This window comes from Mucor mucedo (genome assembly GCF_025094135.1).
Source record: "Mucor mucedo strain NRRL 3635 chromosome Unknown EV154scaffold_14, whole genome shotgun sequence".
In the NCBI taxonomy this organism is placed as follows: Eukaryota; Fungi; Mucoromycota; class Mucoromycetes; order Mucorales; family Mucoraceae; genus Mucor; species Mucor mucedo.
The window spans coordinates 174,112-193,208 of record NW_026252298.1 but is presented as its reverse complement, the minus strand read 5'-3'; the positions used below and the strand labels follow the sequence as shown (position 1 = coordinate 193,208).

The 19,097-nt window shown below is 38.2% G+C and overlaps 4 protein-coding genes across 4 annotated transcripts; 2 read left to right on the top strand and 2 right to left on the bottom strand.

The window, feature by feature from the left end:
- Positions 1 to 281: 281 nt before the first annotated feature.
- On the bottom strand, positions 282 to 2,344 carry EV154DRAFT_548723 (uncharacterized protein). Its single transcript, XM_051604823.1, has 2 exons — positions 626 to 2,344; positions 282 to 566 (listed from the first exon to the last, which is right to left on the bottom strand). Exons 1-2 carry the CDS (start codon positions 2,286 to 2,288, stop codon positions 520 to 522), a joined length of 1,710 nt encoding a protein of 569 aa, XP_051461257.1. The 5' UTR covers positions 2,289 to 2,344; the 3' UTR covers positions 282 to 519.
- A 3,798-nt stretch (positions 2,345 to 6,142) lies between these two features.
- EV154DRAFT_497186 (uncharacterized protein) lies at positions 6,143 to 7,840 on the top strand (the record flags this gene model as incomplete). Its single annotated transcript, XM_051600238.1, has 3 exons — positions 6,143 to 7,048; positions 7,112 to 7,609; positions 7,674 to 7,840. Coding segments are annotated over exons 1-3 (1,426 nt in total), but the record flags the coding sequence as incomplete, so codon positions are not given.
- Positions 7,841 to 9,030: 1,190 nt separating this feature from the next.
- EV154DRAFT_497184 (uncharacterized protein) lies at positions 9,031 to 10,679 on the bottom strand. The gene has a single exon (XM_051600237.1). The coding sequence runs from the start codon at positions 10,627 to 10,629 to the stop codon at positions 9,190 to 9,192; it is 1,440 nt and encodes a 479-aa protein (XP_051461255.1). The 5' UTR covers positions 10,630 to 10,679; the 3' UTR covers positions 9,031 to 9,189.
- A 971-nt stretch (positions 10,680 to 11,650) lies between these two features.
- Positions 11,651 to 18,357, top strand: EV154DRAFT_414403 (armadillo-type protein; the record flags this gene model as incomplete). Its single annotated transcript, XM_051595609.1, has 11 exons — positions 11,651 to 11,736; positions 11,826 to 11,952; positions 12,027 to 12,393; positions 12,468 to 12,694; positions 12,767 to 14,201; positions 14,257 to 14,372; positions 14,442 to 15,440; positions 16,221 to 16,454; positions 16,509 to 16,981; positions 17,050 to 17,887; positions 17,965 to 18,357. Coding segments are annotated over 11 exons (5,295 nt in total), but the record flags the coding sequence as incomplete, so codon positions are not given.
- Positions 18,358 to 19,097: the final 740 nt, after the last annotated feature.

The following is a 19,097-nucleotide window of genomic DNA, read 5'->3' as shown; positions in this document are numbered from 1 at the left end:
TTTTTTTTTTAAACATCGGTTACTCATGCATTTACGTGTTCATGGGAGCGTTATCGGTGGTCATTGATGAAAGCCTTTGTTATGTTGGGACTTTTACTTGTTCATTGTTTATAATCAGTTTGCACTTTATCACATGCATATATAAATAACAGGTGATAGTTACACAGTGTCTTTTCCCATCACGAAAAAAAAACTGGTTATTTCTAACGAGTAACTTGTTTTTCAAACAAATTGGAGGTGGGATCGGCGTGGCTCTATAGCAAGTATGGCTTTATTTAGATAGTGCTTAAAATACAAGAAAATAAAATCAGTGAAGACGTAGTTTATCTGTCACTTAAATACTAATATAGGTGTCATGACTCATCATGAAAAAGATCTATATTTTTTTTTGTTTGTGCGGTCGTAAGGAAAAAGATGACATGTATTGTCAAATAGTTTTTATAATTTACAGTAAAAAAAAAGGGGGGCATAAAAAAAAGGGAGGGAATACATATTTCATAGTTTTTTGGCTTCATATTGTTATGCCATATCAGTAGAAAGTGAGTTCATAAGATCCATCATGGCGCCTAAATTTAAAGAAAATCAATAAATAACTCTCTCTTCAGTGAAACAATAGTAGGCTTACCTATGCTTGGAGAGCGATTATGTCGTGATGAAGGTGGAGACCCCATTAATTGTTCGAATAATGGATGTGTGCTTGACTCTAACGGTTGATGCAGTTGATATTCTGCATTGGGAGAACCAAAATCAAATCCACTTGTCAAATGATGTGAATCGAGAGGTTGTAATGTGGGCATACCGGCCGTCATTTGGGCAAATACATCATCTGTCCATACAGTCTCACTGCTCGTAGAACCCGTTGTTCCATCATTATGATGATGATGATGTTGATGTTCTTGTTGGTGATGTTGATGTTGGTCAAATACACTGGATTCATCCCATTCATCCTCCAAGTTGGGACCTCCTCTAATCTCTGGCAAACCCTTTAATCTTCTCCAGGTGTTTGTGCGGTTGACATCATAATTGATGGCAAGATACCAGAACTCTGTAAAGAATTCAGCAGGTAGTTCCCAACTGGCACTCATGGTAGGATCACCACCATGATACAAAGCACCGTTTAACAACATAGCAAAGCAACGATCGTAATCCATTTGATCTCGGAAGATAATCATTCTGTCACGCATATGAGGTGTTGGGATAAGATCAATACGAGGATCATGAGGTATAGCCAACTGTAAAATAGTGGGTTGGAGTCGAACAGCGGATTTGCCTACATTGGAAATAGTAGATTGGACTCTTAATTGAAGTCTGATTCTCTGGATTGCACTAATACTGGACGAATCTGGCTTATTTTCTTCTTCTTTCTCGCCTGCTCCTTTATTCTCTTCTTCTTCTTGTTTTTTTCGCTTCTTGTTTTCGTTATGCTGTTTAACCCATTGTGCCATGCTTTCATCTTCTTCATCTTCTCCGTCCTCTATTTTAACATAGGGAGTCTCGGGCGATAATCCATCAGGTTCGTCCATTTGCATCTCATCATCTTCTTCGCCATTCTTTTCCTCTTCTTCTTCTTCCTCTTCATCCTGTTGAACAGGCAAATCCTTATCATCTTCTGGCGCGTTGGCAAAATGCGCAGCCATGGTAGGTTTCAAGTTGATATTATTTCTGGTGTACGCATTGACATAGGCTTCAATCGCATGAGGTGTTGTCTTTGCCATATCACTTAATGCTTCCTCGGTTAAATAAGGTGAATGGGTGGGGATATGAATATTATGATGCAAACACACAAATTGTAAGGTAAGTACCACTCCCTTTAAATACCAATTCTCAGCACGAAATGAGTCCATTTTACTCTTGGTTTGATTTAGTTCTTTAATCGCGCTGTTTCTTTGCTCTCTTAATTGTCGAATGGTCCCCTCCAGGTCTTTCAGGTGTCTTTCTTTACGTTCTCGAAAGGCACGTTGGGCTGCTCTATTTTGGGCTTTACGTAATGCTGGTGAAGCAGGATTAGGCTTTCTGCCTGGTTTCTTTCGGATTTTGATAGGGTGACCATGTTCGTCAAATTGTTGGGCTGGTTGCTGTGGTTGCTGAGGTGGTGGGTGGGATAAAAGTGGTATATTACTTACATAGATGGCACCCAGTGAATTTGCGTTAAAGTTGCCTTCATTTGGGTTGTATTGACGTCCATGTAAAAAAGAAGGAAAGTCGGAATTAGACCATGTCTGACCATGGCCATCTGTTTCGTCTCTGTTTAAGTACTCGTCCATATTAGGTCCACCAAAAGTGTTCATTTTTATAAGGGCTTTACAAGGGTGGGTCTTGTAAAGAAAGAAGAAAAAGAAAAAGGTGTGAAAAATAAAAAAAAGAGGGAGCACACGGGATTTGTGTAAAACGGAATTACACGTGAAATAATTAAGCATACAAAAGTGACCTGCCAATCAATGGGGTAAATTCTCGTTTTTGACATTATCATTTTATTTGTGATTTTTTTCCCATACACCTCTTTCTTTTCTTTGGTTTCGAATTCCGTTTGGAACAGCGGTTGAGATAGACCTTTCTGAACCGATCAGATCGCTTGCCCTTCTTTTTTTGTTTCACGAATTAAAATTATCTTAGCCTTCTTATGTCAGCCTATCACATTTAAACAAACATCCTTTGAAACAGGTCTTATTAGCTGAAGAGAGCATTTGATAAATATTTAGCCCTCCCTAACATATCTCTATATTTTTAGTCTCAAACACTCTACTCACATTAACTATATTTATCACATACAATCATCCCTCATTTTAACCTTTCTGTTAAAAAAACGTTTTTCTTTTGGGAGTTCAAATACGGTTCCACAGATAAACGTGACACAATCTGCTTCATCTCCGGAGTCAGTTTTTCCTTTTTTTGCGGGGTAAAAAAGAAATACTGCTTATACAGGAGGCCCTATTTTTAGTAATTATGCAATTCACGGATGAACCAAACGTCTAATTTAACCGACTTAATTGTTCCTCGGCTCATCCCTTTAAATAAAATTTGTTACCCCCAAAAGTTAACTGATCTCAATGACGCCTTATATAACTCATGTCAAACAAAAAATCTTCACATGTTTTTAATCGACTGAATGGTTACCCATAAATAAGACAGTTACCATGGAAACCAGGTGAGTTTTCTTTATATATCTACCATTTAAACAGCGTGGATCCCTTGAAGTTTACTCGGTTAATCATTCTTCATTGGCCTTTAATTCCTGACATAGGCGATATGCGTGCTCACATTAACAATGAATACCTCTGTTGCATAAATACAGCTAATAGAACCTTATTTTATTGTGTAACTAGAATTGAAGTTCAATTTTTTTTTTTTTCTTTCAGTGGGGTATTACCTACAACGTACCTAGGATCCTGAGGTCATACCAATTGGCTGAAATATTCAAGAAACTAAGAAAAAAAAAATTGGCTTAATTTTTGTCTGGGAATGTTAAGAATAAGAAATATGTGTTAGCTATTTGCATATTTGACGAGATTTGTGGAAATTCATTTAATATTATCTACGTCAGTTTTGACAAAAAAAAGAATGCGGGTCCATAGGTTATTACTCTAGCCGCCTTTGGCTTGAGCCTTCATTGTCGTGAAATATATATCAACAGAGGTCAAAAGTCAAGGACACTATTATTATTCAGTACGTAGTTGGATATGTCACTAACGTATTCGAAGTGAATTAATCATTCTATTAAGATGTTACATTATGGTTTGTTTCAACCATAGCTTTTGGCCCATTGTTTAAAAAAAAACTTGTTGTCATATTTGAATATATCTTCTACAAAGTAAGCATATTTTTTATCTTCTAGTATTCTTACACCAAATAATATGACATATGCCTAAAAAAAAAATGGTGGTAAAGAAAGATACTACCTTAAATGCGCTTAACTTATGACACAAATTAATAGATGCATTCCCCCCTTCTTTTTTTTAAGGTTATTTTTTCATCCTGTCACATAAAAGGTGGGGAAACTCCGAAAAAAAAACAGACAAGCAACTGTAGCTTTAAATCTACCGCTATAATAAATAAATGCGTGCCTACATTATACTACTGGTTGCAGAGGCAATGATAGAATAAACTGTTGAAGAAACTGCAGGAATTCCGTTATTTTAAGGCACGGAAGATGCGGGTTATATAATAAAAATAAATAAAAAGAACTGTTGGAATAAAGAACATGTGAAAAGCAAGCCTAAACGTTTTAACTCTTTCCGTGAGATTAAAACTTTTGCCATAATCTTAAAACACATGACCCCACGTATGAGGAGTTTACACCACGCGATGCTTGTTTCTTTTTCTTTAAAACAATTGATAGACGCCACTTATAAAGATGATGCGTGCTTATCTATTACGCAGTGAACTATTCCTTTTATTCATCAAAAAGTTAATTAGTGATTAAGTAAACAATACATTGCCTTATCCTAACGTAAACCAGTCCCTTTGTGTTATATAAAAGAAGTTTTTTTTTTTTAAAAAAAACATTATCTTTTACAAAGAAAAGTAAAAGTCAGTAAACACTATTGACCTTATTTCTTCAATCCAATTGGATGATTCATGCTTTAGCTAAGCGCGGATGCAGCGTAAATATAAGGTAGAACAGGCTATGAATAATTGCCGGATAAGCTCCTCATGTCTTGAGACGAACAGGTTCGTCTAAATGGTTAGTCTGCTGCGGGGGAAACCCCCCCCCCCTCAATGAGATGTTTTTTCTGATATTGAGGCTGTTATTGTCGCTGCTCCGTTGCAATTTATCACTGCCGATAATACACATCATTCGGGTATTACATCTAGTCATGGTACTATCTCTAAGATAACATGCTTAAAGCGTATTTGACAAGTAATGATTGTCATTGCGCCACCCAGTCTAAAGAAGCAGTTACAAAAAATGCATGCTTGGTATTTACTTAAAATCAATGTTTTTCACTGTGAAATCTGTGCAAAACAATGAACGATAGTGAGGACACAGATGGATTTCTGCAGTCAAATTTGCTAAGCATGTCTCTAGTGCAAAACTTATGAAGGTAAAACCCCTAAGCTTGTAGTTCATACAAAAACGATATTTGAATAAAATAATCAATCCGTTGTAGGTTTATGAGTCCAACAAAACGTATAAAAGAGAATTTTTATGTTTCAAGTAAAGGGAATGATGCTTAATGAAGAATCTTGATGCTTTTTGCTAAGAACTTCTTTGATGTTCACACATATAAAGTTTTAAACTGAAATAAATCGTCACTGAAACTAGTCGCAAATGCCCTTTATGTTTTAGAAAACCATGGCTTTTTTTTACACACTGACGACGCTTTAAGGTACGCTAAAAAAATAAATAATTATATTTAATATAATCACATTGTTTAGGAAATTTTTGGGGCAATACTATTATTGAGCTTACATATTACCTGTGTATCTATTATACTTACATTGTGAGTTGTTGCGTTTGACTTACTGAAGGATGGTTGCAAATGCATCCTAGCATTTATTATGTGATGGCTGAAAGCTTTTTATGCATAGGAGTCTAAAATTGGCATCTAAGAACACCACTGAAATCCTTTCAGGGTATACACTAGGAACAGCTGTTTTTTCAGAAGGGTACCAATTATCAGCTACAACTGTAGGTGCGTGAGAGAATAAGTAACAATGAACACAAAGATTCCTTTTTGGTAAGATTCCAAATAATGTCATTTTATTTATTACCGCAATTGTACATACGCACTTGATCAACTTTATACAGAGGAACATGACGTTACAAGGAGACAAGCGCAAGTAGTAGATATTATTTCTAGTGAAATAAAGACCAAGTAAAATAGTATTGGACTTTTTTTAAAAGCATCAACTCAATCTATGCTAACAGGCATCTCGTAGCTCTTATTTTCACCGTAGAGCCGGCATACAACTACTACATATACGAGAGAATGTTTTTTTTTGATATTTGCATGTGAAAATTCCTTTCTCAATACCTCTTTTTTAAAATGCGATCGACACATGTGCAAAATGTCAATCATAGCCAATTTTTTTTTTTTTTACCCACCCCCCAAAATATAAGCGGTAAAATAGAAAGTATTTATATCAGCGCTTTTTTTTGTTTTCTTCCTTTTCCCCTTCTTTTTTATTTAATTGAAATCCAGTAAAAATAAAATGGCTAGTAATATTGCTTTTGAACACTTTGACCCTGAAATGGAATTAGGTCAGACAGATGAACACGGTCAACCTATCCGTATTCGCAAGAAACCTGGCCGAAAACCTAATCCACCTTCTGCCGCGCAGAGAAAGGCACAGAACAGAGCTGCCCAACGCGCTTTTCGGGAACGGAAGCGTCGTGAGATGCGAGACGCTGAAACATCCGTCAAAAGATGCATGCATGCGCGAGATATGGCTATCAGAGAGAGTGAACGACTACAACGTAGAATAGATGAACTACAATATGAAACCAACTATTTGAAAGGATATGTACTAACGCTCAAGATGGCCTGTATAGCCAACAAGGTGCATATTCCCAAATTTTGGGATACAGGCGTAACAGATGCCATTGGCGCGGATGAATTAACTTTTTCAAAGACAAAACATGTTCCCCAACAATTGGAGTTTTTCTTGGATAAAAAGATGAATATTGTCGGATTGACAGAAGAAGACACATTGGTATCATCATTATCAGCAACATCACCACCTTCATCTGTCTTGAGTAGCCCGGAATCGTCATCGCTGTCTTCAGAGGATGATGACTTTGACATGAACCAGCACTTGGCTACCATAGCACCCCAGTTAGCAAACCATTTAGAAAATTCATTTCTGCAGCAACTTTTAAATACAGATTTGGTGGGTGAGAACCATTTATCGAATTGCGGTGTCACAGACATTGATCAGGTCCTTGACCCTAAAACTGGCCAGCCACGTATAACAACAGAATCCAGTATTCCATTTACCGTGAGTCCCAATAAAAAACTATTACCGCCTATGACACCTATCGATGCAATCCGTCAAATGAGATCTATAAGAAACCTAGCCCATGGTACACGGGCCTTATTTACTCCGAGTAAGTTTTATTTGTTTTTTTTAAAACAATCCAAAGATTCTCACACCTTAAGTTGTATTTTAGCTGAGCTACAATCTAGTATCCGTCACGACACACGTATTGATGTGGTTCCAGGAGCAGCCTTACGTGATCTTATGATATTGTACCAAGATTTTTATGACGCCAATGAACTATTTGCTTACTTAGCAGAAAGCGCCGTGTTTCTAGGAGGAGAGGTAGGCAACCCAGATGCATGGTTCGCACCTCCCAGCTTCTATAAACGATATTGGTTTTTGTGTCCCAACCATAAATATGAGCGCACAGACAAAAAGGTCGAAACCATGTTTGACCTTGGCCAGAGTCTGATTCAGTTTATGACTTTGAGGAAACAAATGTATATTCAACGTGACTTGTACCGGGAACATTTCCCCATCCCAGCAACCGCTGTACAGCATGTGGTCGATCAAGTCTTTTTACAGAGAAACGATCAAGACTATTTAAATGATATTTACAATATGCCAATGGATGATTTATTTTCAATGGACGGCGAAGATGATATTTTATCAAGTGATTTGCCGCTAGGTAAATTAAGAAATACTTTTTTGATTAGTTAGCATTTTTTTTTTAACATTTTTTTTTTAATCAGAGGATCTGATAGCCATGATGGGTGCTAGGATGACCTAATGTACAAACACACAACTTATACCCCCTTTTATTTATTTTGGAAATGCAGGCACAGAATATTTATGGTATTCATGTGTAACTTTATATGCATGAATATTAGTGTATTGCCAATAAAAAAATGTTGACACACAATTTTTTACAGTGTATAATGTCGTATGGATAGAAAGTGTTGGGCACTAGCATAATAATTTTTCTTTTTGCAATCATCCAACCTTACAATTGAATTAGAATTAACAACATACAGGCGTTGGGATAATTTCGAAAAGTATATTTACACAAAGTATTATCTATATATATATAAAGGTTCCTTTGCAACTTATTACCTCAATTACACCTATAAAGATAGAACGGACGGAATATAAGCAAGTAACATGATGATAATGACAATTGGTTGAAGAACTCTGATGTAAACCAGATTTAATTTAACTGCAATTGTCATTTGTTTTTTATTATAATTAAATCATCCCTTTATTTCCTTCTTATTCACAAGTAATAACATGTGTATTAGTGAGAGCTAGTGAGCATTAGATTAGATTCTAGAGTCATATGAATGTGGGGAACATAGTACACTACTTTCATTCAACAATATAAATATTGCACCCGTGATCAAATATTTCCATAATTATATCACATTTTCATCCTTGCGACATTTAGGGTGAGTGATAGGTTTAAGAACTGGTTAACATTGTCTAGGTCTAATGGGTATTTTATATATCAATAGGCTTGCTGATTTTCGAGATAGTAATATCTCATCAAACAGTATCGAATTAAGATTAACAACAAATGATTAAAAAGCCGTGATACATTGACATCTTTTGTATATTTTTTTGCAAGTAAAAAAGCAAAATACAAGTGGTACAATCTATCCTGTTTGTGTATCATAGAGTCCACAATAGTACAAAGTGAAACTAGGCTTATACAGTAAAATTTAGCCCGTAAACAAAATCCAAACAAGGATAATTCAAGTTAAATGTATTAAGTAGAACTCCTTCTATCCCCGGGGAACTATTTCTTTAAAAGCTCATAAAATAAGTGGAGTGTTTGCCTATATTAAGGAAATTACGTAGCGGTAAGACATGATGTGCTAATAAGAAGACAAAGTTATCCCCTCTAGCATGATTTCCTGTGTCTTCGATTCATGGGAATAAGTAACAAGGTCTGATCTACTAATTGCATTTAATTCGTGCAACACAATCTTAACAACATAATGCAGCTCTGTTCTTTATAAAATCGTGGCACTTTGATCTTCCTTGTGACATAAAAAATTGACAGGTTTTGATTGGAATAGTTTATTTATAATTATAAAAGAGGGCATAAAAGGATTGGAATAGATATCATAACATACAAACAATACATAAATATCATAAAAAGAGAAATTGAGCATGGAAAGAAGAGGACAGAGAGGAGAAAGGGAATTCTTGAGAGGAACAGGTTTTACTTTGTTATTTTTTTGTGTGTGTGTTTTTTTTTGTTTTGTTTTACCAGAGACCAGTGGAATAAGAGGTTCTTCTTTGTTGATCTAAAGCGTGGGTCTTGGTATAATAAGAAGCGGAGGGTAATGGAGGTGTTGTTGGAGAAGCCATAGAAGAAACAGAGGTGGTTGGACTACTGGCCATGGTAGTATTTCCAAAATAGTAATCGACCAAGGTCGAATGTTCTTGTGGTGGTGATATTGGTAGATGATTCATTTGGGTGATAGCGGCAGCTGCAGCCTCAACTGTTTCGAGTGGAATATCATCCCAAGACCAGGTTGACCAGTTGACAAGATTACGTACATCCACCTTACGTTTAGCAGCCTTCACAAATAACTCTGGAGGTCTCACTTTGGTATGACGCAAATAGTAGCTTTTGCAGGTCTCGCACCAATGACCATGACCACACAAGTTACGATACCATTGGTGGGTTTCTTGAACACTGCAATTGGCACAGTACTTTTGAGAACGTAGCGAATTTTCCTTGGGGGAGTAAAAGACCATAGGTAAAGTATTGGCACAAGATTTAGAATCCTGCTGCTGCTGCTGTTGCTGCTGTTGCTGTTGTTGAATGCGAGGACCAGGTCGGTTAGCAACAATTAATCGCAAAGGTCTAGGCTCACCATGCTTTAATTGATATCGATAACAAGCAACGCATAATCGACGTCTGGAGGCAGGTTTGGTATTACAATTAAAACACATTGGTTTAAATTTGGTGGGACGAGGACTATGCAACAACAATAGCAAAGTTGAGTACATGGAAGGTTGCTGTTGTCCATAAGGTTGAATCTCATTGGAAAAGTAAGGTCTTGGTAAATTGAGATAATCTAAGCCAGCAGAATCGAACAAGAAGTTGGAGAGTTCAATAGCGGATCTCATTTTTGCAGGATCAAAATTATGAATGTTAAATCGAAATAAAGTGTTCAAGACATGATTGAGTCGATAAATGTGATCTTCTTTAGCCATATTTGCGTTCTCCAGAAAACGTACATCAGTTCTACCGGGAGTACCACCATGTTGAGTATACCTGAATAAATGAAGAAGCCATGTTGGGAAGAAGATGAATTCCGAGGAGACCAATTGGCTCTTAGAGCTCTCTGTACGAAAGAAGACAGCTAAGAGACGCATTTGACGACATAGTTCAGTAGAGCGTATAGGCCTTGATGCTTTACTTGTACCGATATGACAACGAAAAGAACCGTTCATATGTCTACCAATAACCTTGATGTGTACTGGTATAATTTCATTGATAAAATTCGATTGGACGATAGGTGTTAGTACAGCATCTGTTAGTGTGTTGCGTTCATTGGAAGGTCTCATATTAAAACCAGACTTCTTGAGGACTGATTCCCATAAAGGCATAAGATCATCGTCATGAATAGCTGTCATGTCTGACCTGTTATTATCCACTTTAGATTGAGGTATAAGTAATTCAGTAATATTCATAATGATTTAGATATCTTCAAATACACATAAGAGAAAAAGAAACAATGAAGAAGAAGAAGAAAAGAAACGATTATAAAAAAAAAAGATGATCCTATTTTTATAGTCGTTTGACGCTTGTTATTGTCCCGCTCCCGCCCCTCTCTCCTATTTATCGATATTGATTGTCTGTTTCTGTTCCAATACTTTTTCATTGTTGTTTTTTTTAATACTTACACAATCATCTCTTGGGACACTGCCATGACTTTTTTATAACCCCTGCTTATTATTTCCTTTTTTTGCGGTACTCTTTGATTAAAAAGGGGGGAGATCACACAGTTTATGGCTTACATGAAAATTGCATCTCGAGACCTTTAGGTTACACTGAACAACTCTGTCACTTGCTGACTACCAGAAATAACTTATAACTCGGGGTTTAATGCCATTCCACTGGCAACCTTTTTTTGAAATGTACTCCCTAAACTAAAAAAAAAAAAAATCAGGCTAAAAAAGAAAAAACGTGTCTCTCTCTTTTTTTTTCCGTGTCTTGTTTTCGCTTGTCAAAACGCGTATAGTAGAATACAATAGGCGCGTTTTAATTTCTGTTGGAGTTTCTTTTTTTTTTTTTTTTTCTTGTCACAGCCTGAAAAGATAATTCATTGTCCGTCAATAAAAACAACCCATTGGCAACTTTTTTTTTTTTTTTTTTTTTTCTATTTATTATTTGGCCCTTTATTTTTCCCTTTATTTTTTCTTCTTTATAAAAATCTCATTACAAAAAGAGTCTAATTCAAAGCATGGATGGACAAGAGGAAGACTTTTCTTCGTTATCAATTAGCGATAGATTAAACCATAAAGTAATGCACACTGAGACCGACAGAGAAAAGAGAACGTTGAATGTTTAATTAACCTATAGTGTCTTTATTTTAATTGCATCCTGTAGGTTTGGAAGGCACGTGTATCAGCTTGTGAAGACTTAACCAAACTACTTCATAAAACTACAGAAGATTCCGACTTTGATACATATGAACCTTTTCTCAGAAAACTAGCCCTCGAAGCAAACGCTGTGGCTCAAGAAGCGGGCCTAGCTGCAATCATCGAATACGTCAGCAATGCACCTAACGCTTCCAGGTAAAAAGAAAAAGAGAGATAGAAATATATATATATCATTATTTAAACTTCTGTACTAACCCTCACCCCTCTCCTCCTTTAACTACTAGCACTCGTGAAACAGTGATTACAGCTCTTGTAGAAAAGTGTCTCGGTGCCACCAAAGCAGGTACCAAACAAAAAGCAACAGACATCATTTTACTTTATGCAGAAATCGACACACCCGAACCTGTTCTTGTAAGTTTTTCTTAAAAAAAAAGTTTAAATCTATCAGCACTAAATGTAAGTTATATATATGTATGGATAAAAAGGAATTCGTCATACCCGGAACAAATGCAAAACAGCCTAAACTCGTCACTCAAACAGTCACCGTCCTCAAAGAACTGGTTCGACAATTTGGTATTAAGAAAGTAAACCCAAAACCCATCTTGAAGATCATACCTAAATTATTTGGACATGCCGATAAAAATGTACGTGCCGAAGTATCTGCATTAACCATCGAATTATATCGCTGGATCGGTCAACCCATGATGCCCAGTCTCTCCACTTTAAAACCTGTTCAAATCAAAGAGTTAGAGGAAGCCTTTACCAAATTACCTGCTGGAAAACCAACTCCAGAACGTCTCATCAGGTCAGAACAAGCAATCGAAGAAGAGGAAGCGGTAGTAGAGGACATTGGTATTTTAAAATTTAAGGGCTTCTTTTTTTCCTTATTTACTAATTAAACCCTTCTTTTTCTTATAAAAATGCAGGAGAGGAAGAACAGGGCCAAGAGGATATGGATGTGGAAGAGACTGACGCCTTTGATTTCGCTGACCCCGTAGATATCACCGCTAAATTACCTGGAAATTTTTACGAGTTACTTGTCTCTAAAAAATGGCAAGAAAGAAGAGAAGCATTGGATGCCTTATTGGAAAAAGCAAAGACACCTAAAATTATGGATAAAGATTATACAGAGCTAATAGGTGCCCTTGTGAAGGTACGTTGATTAGGATTATTTCATGTGTCATTCTGTTCCGCTGACCCTTTTATGTTTTTCTTATGTAATTAGCGTCTTGGTGATGCCAACATGCTTCTCGTCGGTGTCACGGCAAATTGTATCGAGACCATCGCGACTGGTCTAAGAATGGATTTCGGTAAATACAAACCATTACTTGCACCAGTCATGATCGAGAAATTGAAAGAGAGAAAGCCTGCCATTCTGGAACAACTGGCAAATGGATTAAACGCTGTATTCGCCTCTGTACCCATGTCAGAACTAGTAGAAGATATCACTACCGCTTCCAAACACAAAAATCCACAAGTAAGAGCAGAGACTTTCAAATTATTATCACGACAGTTGAAACAAGTGAGAGAGATACCTGGGAAAGGAGAGATTAAGACATTTGCTGAAATGTTCAAGAAATTATTGGACGATGCGGATGCGAATGCGCGTGAAGCCGGTGCAGAAGGTTTAGGTACGTTGATGAAGTTAATTGGCGAAAAACCCATGTTAGCATTTACGGATGGTTTGGATGATATCAAAATGGGTAAGATCAAGGAAGCGTTCGAAAAGGCCACCGTGAAGGCCAAGGTCAAAAAAGCCGCTCCTCCACCACCACCGCCTGTTAAGAAAGCACCTGTCAAAAAAGCCGCACCTAAACCTGCTGCTCCTAAACCAACACCCATGGCTGTTGATGAGCCTGACGATTCTTTTGCTCCACTCAGTCCACCCAAACGAAAACCACCAGCTCGTTTAGCTGGTGCCAGCAGTGTGAAGAAACCCGCACTTTCATCCGCCAAACCTAAACCGGCAGCAGCACCCGCATCAAGTGGAGGCCCTAAAAAGAGTGCGAAGTTACCTCCTCCTAGCGGCCCTGAAGAAATCAAATATAAGTTTGCACAGGAAGATGCTGAGGCACGTGCCACCGAGTTTATCCCAGCTGCGATTCATGCCGATCTTCAACAAGCGCAGTGGAAAGTGCGTTTGGCCGCCATGGAGCTCCTTTGTACACATTTTGAGCAAGAGGATGGAGCTACGATCGAACCAGAAATTGTGATTCGAGCATTCAGTAAGAAACCTGGATGGAAAGAAATGAATTTCCAAGTGATGGGTAAAATGTTTAACGCCATTCAAACCTTATCTGTCGAGTGCCCCAAATTCAACAAGGCATGTGCAGCACTTTGTATCCCCGTCATGGTTGAAAAATTAGGTGATATCAAGCTCAAGAAGCCTGCAGGTGAATGTCTGGTAGCCATCGCTGAAAAAATTTCGCTTCAGTTTGTCTTATCTCAAGCTTATCCCGTATTGAAAAAGGCCAAATCCCCTAAAGTATTGGCAGATTCTCTCCAGTGGATTCATAGTTGTTTAATGGATTTTGGTATTTCGGGTCTACAAATTCGTGACTTGATCGACCTCTTAAAATTTGGTTTGACAAACACAAATGCTTCAGTCAGAACAAGTGCAGTAACCGTCTTGGGTGCACTTCGACAATATATCGGACCTGGTAAAGCTTAATATTTATGTGTAGATATTCTTTTTTTACTAATATTTTCTGTCAGAGGTAAAATCATTCGTTGAGGATGTCAGTCCAGCATTGTTAGCCACCATCGAATCCGAGTTTGAAAAAGTTTCCAAGATGGATCCTCCTCAACCTACTAAAGGTGATATCGATATGGTAAGTCATAAATCACACATGACTGTATTAAGTTATTTATCCCCCCCCCCTTTTTTTTTATATGTACAGTCTGGTGGTGCTGCTGATGAAGGAGGCGCGAGTGCCAGTGCTGATGCGATGGAATCTCTTTTCCCTCGTGTCGATATTTCTGGTCCCTTGACTAAAACCGTGACTGAATGTGGAGATGCTAATTGGAAGATTCGTAAACAAGGTCTTGATGCTGTTCTTTCCATCATTGCAGGTGCAAACAACCGTATCAAACCTTCATTAGGTGCAGATTTCCCTGGTGTGCTGAAACAACGTCTAAATGACAGTAACAAGAATCTTCAGATTAATGCGGTTGAGATTACAGGATTATTAGCAGTAGCTATGGGAAAGCCCTTTGAGAAATATGTGAAACCTTTTACAGGACCGGTCATGGCTGTCTTGTCGGATAATAAGGCCAATGTAAGAGCCGCAGGTATCACCACCTTGGAAAGTATTCGAAAGACATGTACGATGGAAATGATGGTGCCCGCTTGTGGTACTGTGCTTGCAAATGAATCTCCCGCTTTGCGTAAAGAATTATTAACCTGGTTCGCTACTGCCATTAAGGATGAACCAGATGCTGCCAAATATGATTATTCGGGTATGGTGTTGCCTGTGTTCTCATGCCTTCAAGATCGTAATGCCGATGTACGTAAAGCAGCTCAAGCAAGTTTACCAGAACTCATTGCGGTAGCAGGGTATGATGCAGTGTTCAGTCGAACATCTGAACTCAAGGCTGCCCAACGTCAAACTGTTATGCCATTTGTCGAGGCGGCCAGAGGATCACCCGCGGCTGCTTCTGTTACACCTGCGCAAAGAAAACCAGAGGCGAAACAAGCACGTCCCGAGGCTGAAGAGAAACCTGCGAGTCGCATGAAGGCTCCTTTAAGAAAGAAAATTGGCGTTGCTTCTCCTCGATCACCCGCTCCTGCTGCTGCTGTAGAAGAAGCAAGTGCTCCTATCTTGACGAGCGATCCTCGTGCTAAATTAATGCGTGCTAAAAAAGAAAACAGATGGCAATTCGATACACCTCGTTCGGATGTTATAGATGGGCTTAAGACTCTTTGCGATGCCAATATGAGCCCCGAAGTTACGGCTCTTTTATTTAGTAATAGTCAATATGCTGAACGTGATCGATTGAATGGTCTGATGATCTTAAATGATTGTATCAGCTCTCCTCAAGTGGCTGAAACAAAATATAACATGGACTATGAAGACATGAAACAACGTTTTGTGGCTAACGCCGATCTTATTCTCAAATACCTGACGATCCGTTTCTTTGATACAAGTACCAGTATGCTGATCAAATGTTTGGATATCACCCAGAATTTGATTGCTGTCTTGGACAATGAGGGCTATAGTCTGTCTGAATACGAAGCTTCTTCCTTCTTGCCATTTTTAATTAACAAGGTGGGTGACCCCAAAGAAAGTATCCGTGGTCGAATTCGTGGCATTTTAAAATCTCTCTGCCGTATCTATCCTGCTAGTAAAGTCTTTAACTTTTTGTTAGAATCCGCTGCAGGATCAAAGAATGCAAAGGCTCGTACTGAATGTTTGGAAGAGATTGGTTCCTTAATCAAGACTAACGGTATAACGATCATGTTGCCCACCAAAGCTTTACCCCTGATCGCCACCCATATTGGTGATAAAGATGCAGGTGTGCGTAACGCTGCCTTGAACGGTATTGCACAAGCCTATATCTTGATTGGTGATTCTGTGATGAAATATGTGAGCCGGTTAGGTGAAAAGGAAAAAGGCATGCTCGAGGAAAGATTAAAGCGTACAAAACCTTCAGCTAGTGTGCTGGCTGCCGCTGAAAAGGAACGAGCTAAACAAGAAGCTGATGAAATGGAGATAGATGAATTACCCTCTGTAAGTAACTTGCCTCGTATGGGTGGTAAATCACAAATTGGAAAGCCTCCTCGTACAAGTATGGTAGCTCCTCAACGTTCTATTCGTAATGTACAAAGTATACCCGAACCTGAACCTATGGAAGATGTGATGGATGACTATGGCAACAAAGAACCCGTCTATCGTCATCAAGAATTAAGACAGGTACGCTCACAACAATTTGGTTACCATCAACCTCCCCCACCCCAACAACAACAGCAACAGCAACAACAACAACAACAACAGCAGCAACAATTTGCTAGTCAGGAGGATATTGTGGATTATCTCATTGCACAAATTACAAGCGGCGATCCTCAACCTAGTATTGATGCTCTTAAAAATCTGGATAAATACTTGTCACAAAGCCCTCAGCTTGTTTTGCCCGATATTGAACGATTGATCAATGCCATTGCACTTCAAGTGAAATTGGCTTATTCGAATATCGATCCACGCCAACCTTCTACAACAAGGCTATGTAAACATCTGGTCAATGCGCTTGTCCTATTGTTCTCAAACAAGGAATTAGCATGTGCTGTGCCTCAGGACGCATTGCACCATCTATTGCAAGAACTTGCTCATCGTTTATTAGATCAAACCATGCTTTCTTTAGAATCTGGACCTCAATTATCCAAAGCATTGAACGTTGCCATGGTGAAAGTATTAGAAAACAGTGCACGAAATGTCACATTCAGGTAAAGCAAACGGAATGTTTTAGAATAAATTCCTTTTTTTACTAAAAAATCAAGGAACACCCGAATAGCGCGCTTTTATCCATATTAGGCACTTGTTCAGCTGTGTTACGTCCCGGCGATCTTGCTACCGCTAAAAATACCAAATACACCGAGCTCATTATGAAATGTCTTTGGAAGTTGGCTAAATCAATCCAGGAGAATTTGCGCACCCAAGTTTTAAATGCAGATGAACTGTTGTACGATATTAATCGATTTTTTATAACGACACGACCTTTAGAATGGAAGCGAAGAGCGACGGAAAAAGTTCCGTTGGGTGAGATGCCGCTTCGTACAGTGAAAACTTTGTTATTGGAACTGGTTAATGGATTAGGCGATAACATCTTTCAACATTTGACATTGATCGATGATCCACAAAGAAGTAGCGTCTATCCTTATCTCCATCATATGTTGGAAGCCTGCCGAAAAAAAGATAAACAACAGCAGCAACAACAACAACAGCAGCAGCAGCAGCAGCAACAGTTAAATCAACCCATGTCGTCACAACCCATGCAACAATCCATGGAAGAAGGAAATCGTTATTTATCGCATTCACGTAACTCATCGCTGGGTAGACCTGCCTCTGCAAGCTCGATGAAGGCTCACAATACCATGATGAGAACGCCTTCTATGGCATCATACCCATCCACTGACGGAGAACAACAACAACACCATGCCATGGAAAATATGTCGGCTAATCAAAGCCCACAATTTAGCGCACCCTCTCTCAACAATAGCCATGTCCAACCTATGCAGATTGATGAACCTCAAGATAATATGGGCAGTCCTGCTGTATTAAGTGATTTCCAACTGAATAATATATTGACCAAGATTTTTCAAAAGATTGGCACACGCGATCAAACTAAGATGGTAAGGAAAGAGAGGTGTTTGAAAAAAAAAAAAAACCGGAAGTTAACTATATTAAACTTTTTTTTTTTTTTGTTCAGGGCATTATTGAACTTCATCAATTCCAAAAAAGTTATCCCCTTGCACAAACCAAAGTCAACACGTATCTTAGCCAGACAGGAAATTACTTTCAAAGTTATATCCGACGAGGATTAAGTAATTTAGCAGCTGAGGATAGTGAATTAGCAGCAGTTGAAGCAGCAGCGGCAGCAGCATCAGCGGCGGCATCGGTAGCGGCGTCTACGATGGTTACACCACCACCGAATGTCGACTATCAATCTTTTCCATCTTCCCCCATTCATACAACACCTCTACCAGAACAATATAGTAGTCATGGTGAAAGAAGCTCGTTTGAATCTCCTCAGCAACATTCTAGACCTGACCCTAGATCGAGTCTACACGCAGGAGGTAATATAAATCAACCCTTTTTGTGATTATCTGTAGATCAACAAAGAATTTTTTTTTTAATGTTAATATTAATTTCTTTGTAGATGATACAGCGGAAATGAAGCTCAAGTTATTGCGATTACAGCAAAAGTTCGGCTATAATAATAAATCTGAGGTGAGTAACATGCAAAAATAAGGTTAGGGTTCTATTTGGGATTTTTTTTTTTACTGAACTGAGTTTTGTTTTTTGTATTCTTTGTTAAACAGATGGAGGACAATTCATCGGGACCCGCAGGGCCTAGTACGTCAGACCATTCTCTTACGAGATCAGATTCACAAAGCTATTCAACTTTCTCTCCTCGAAGACAAGCAGGCATGGCAGTAAGTGAACAAGCAAAAAAAAAAAGTAATTTCTTTGTTACTAATGGATTGTTAAAAAAAGGATTATCGTGAATCACAAGGAGAGTCTGATAGGCAACAGTCTGTCTCTGCGTTGAAGGAAAGGTTAGCTAAAATGAAGCAAGTGATTAATAATGCCTCATCTTCATCATAAAGAATTCTAAAAATAAAATTATTTAATACGTCAAAAATATGTGTGTGTGTGTGTGTGCGTACCTGTATCACTTTTTGAAAAATGACATGTTCAACGCGAATCTGGTTGAAAAAGGAAATTCGACTAAAATCATGCGGCGTATAGAATAATTTGTACACGAATGACGGGATTAAATCTTTTTGTATAACCCCAACTATGACATTTATAGTTTAAATCGCCAAGTACACAAACAAA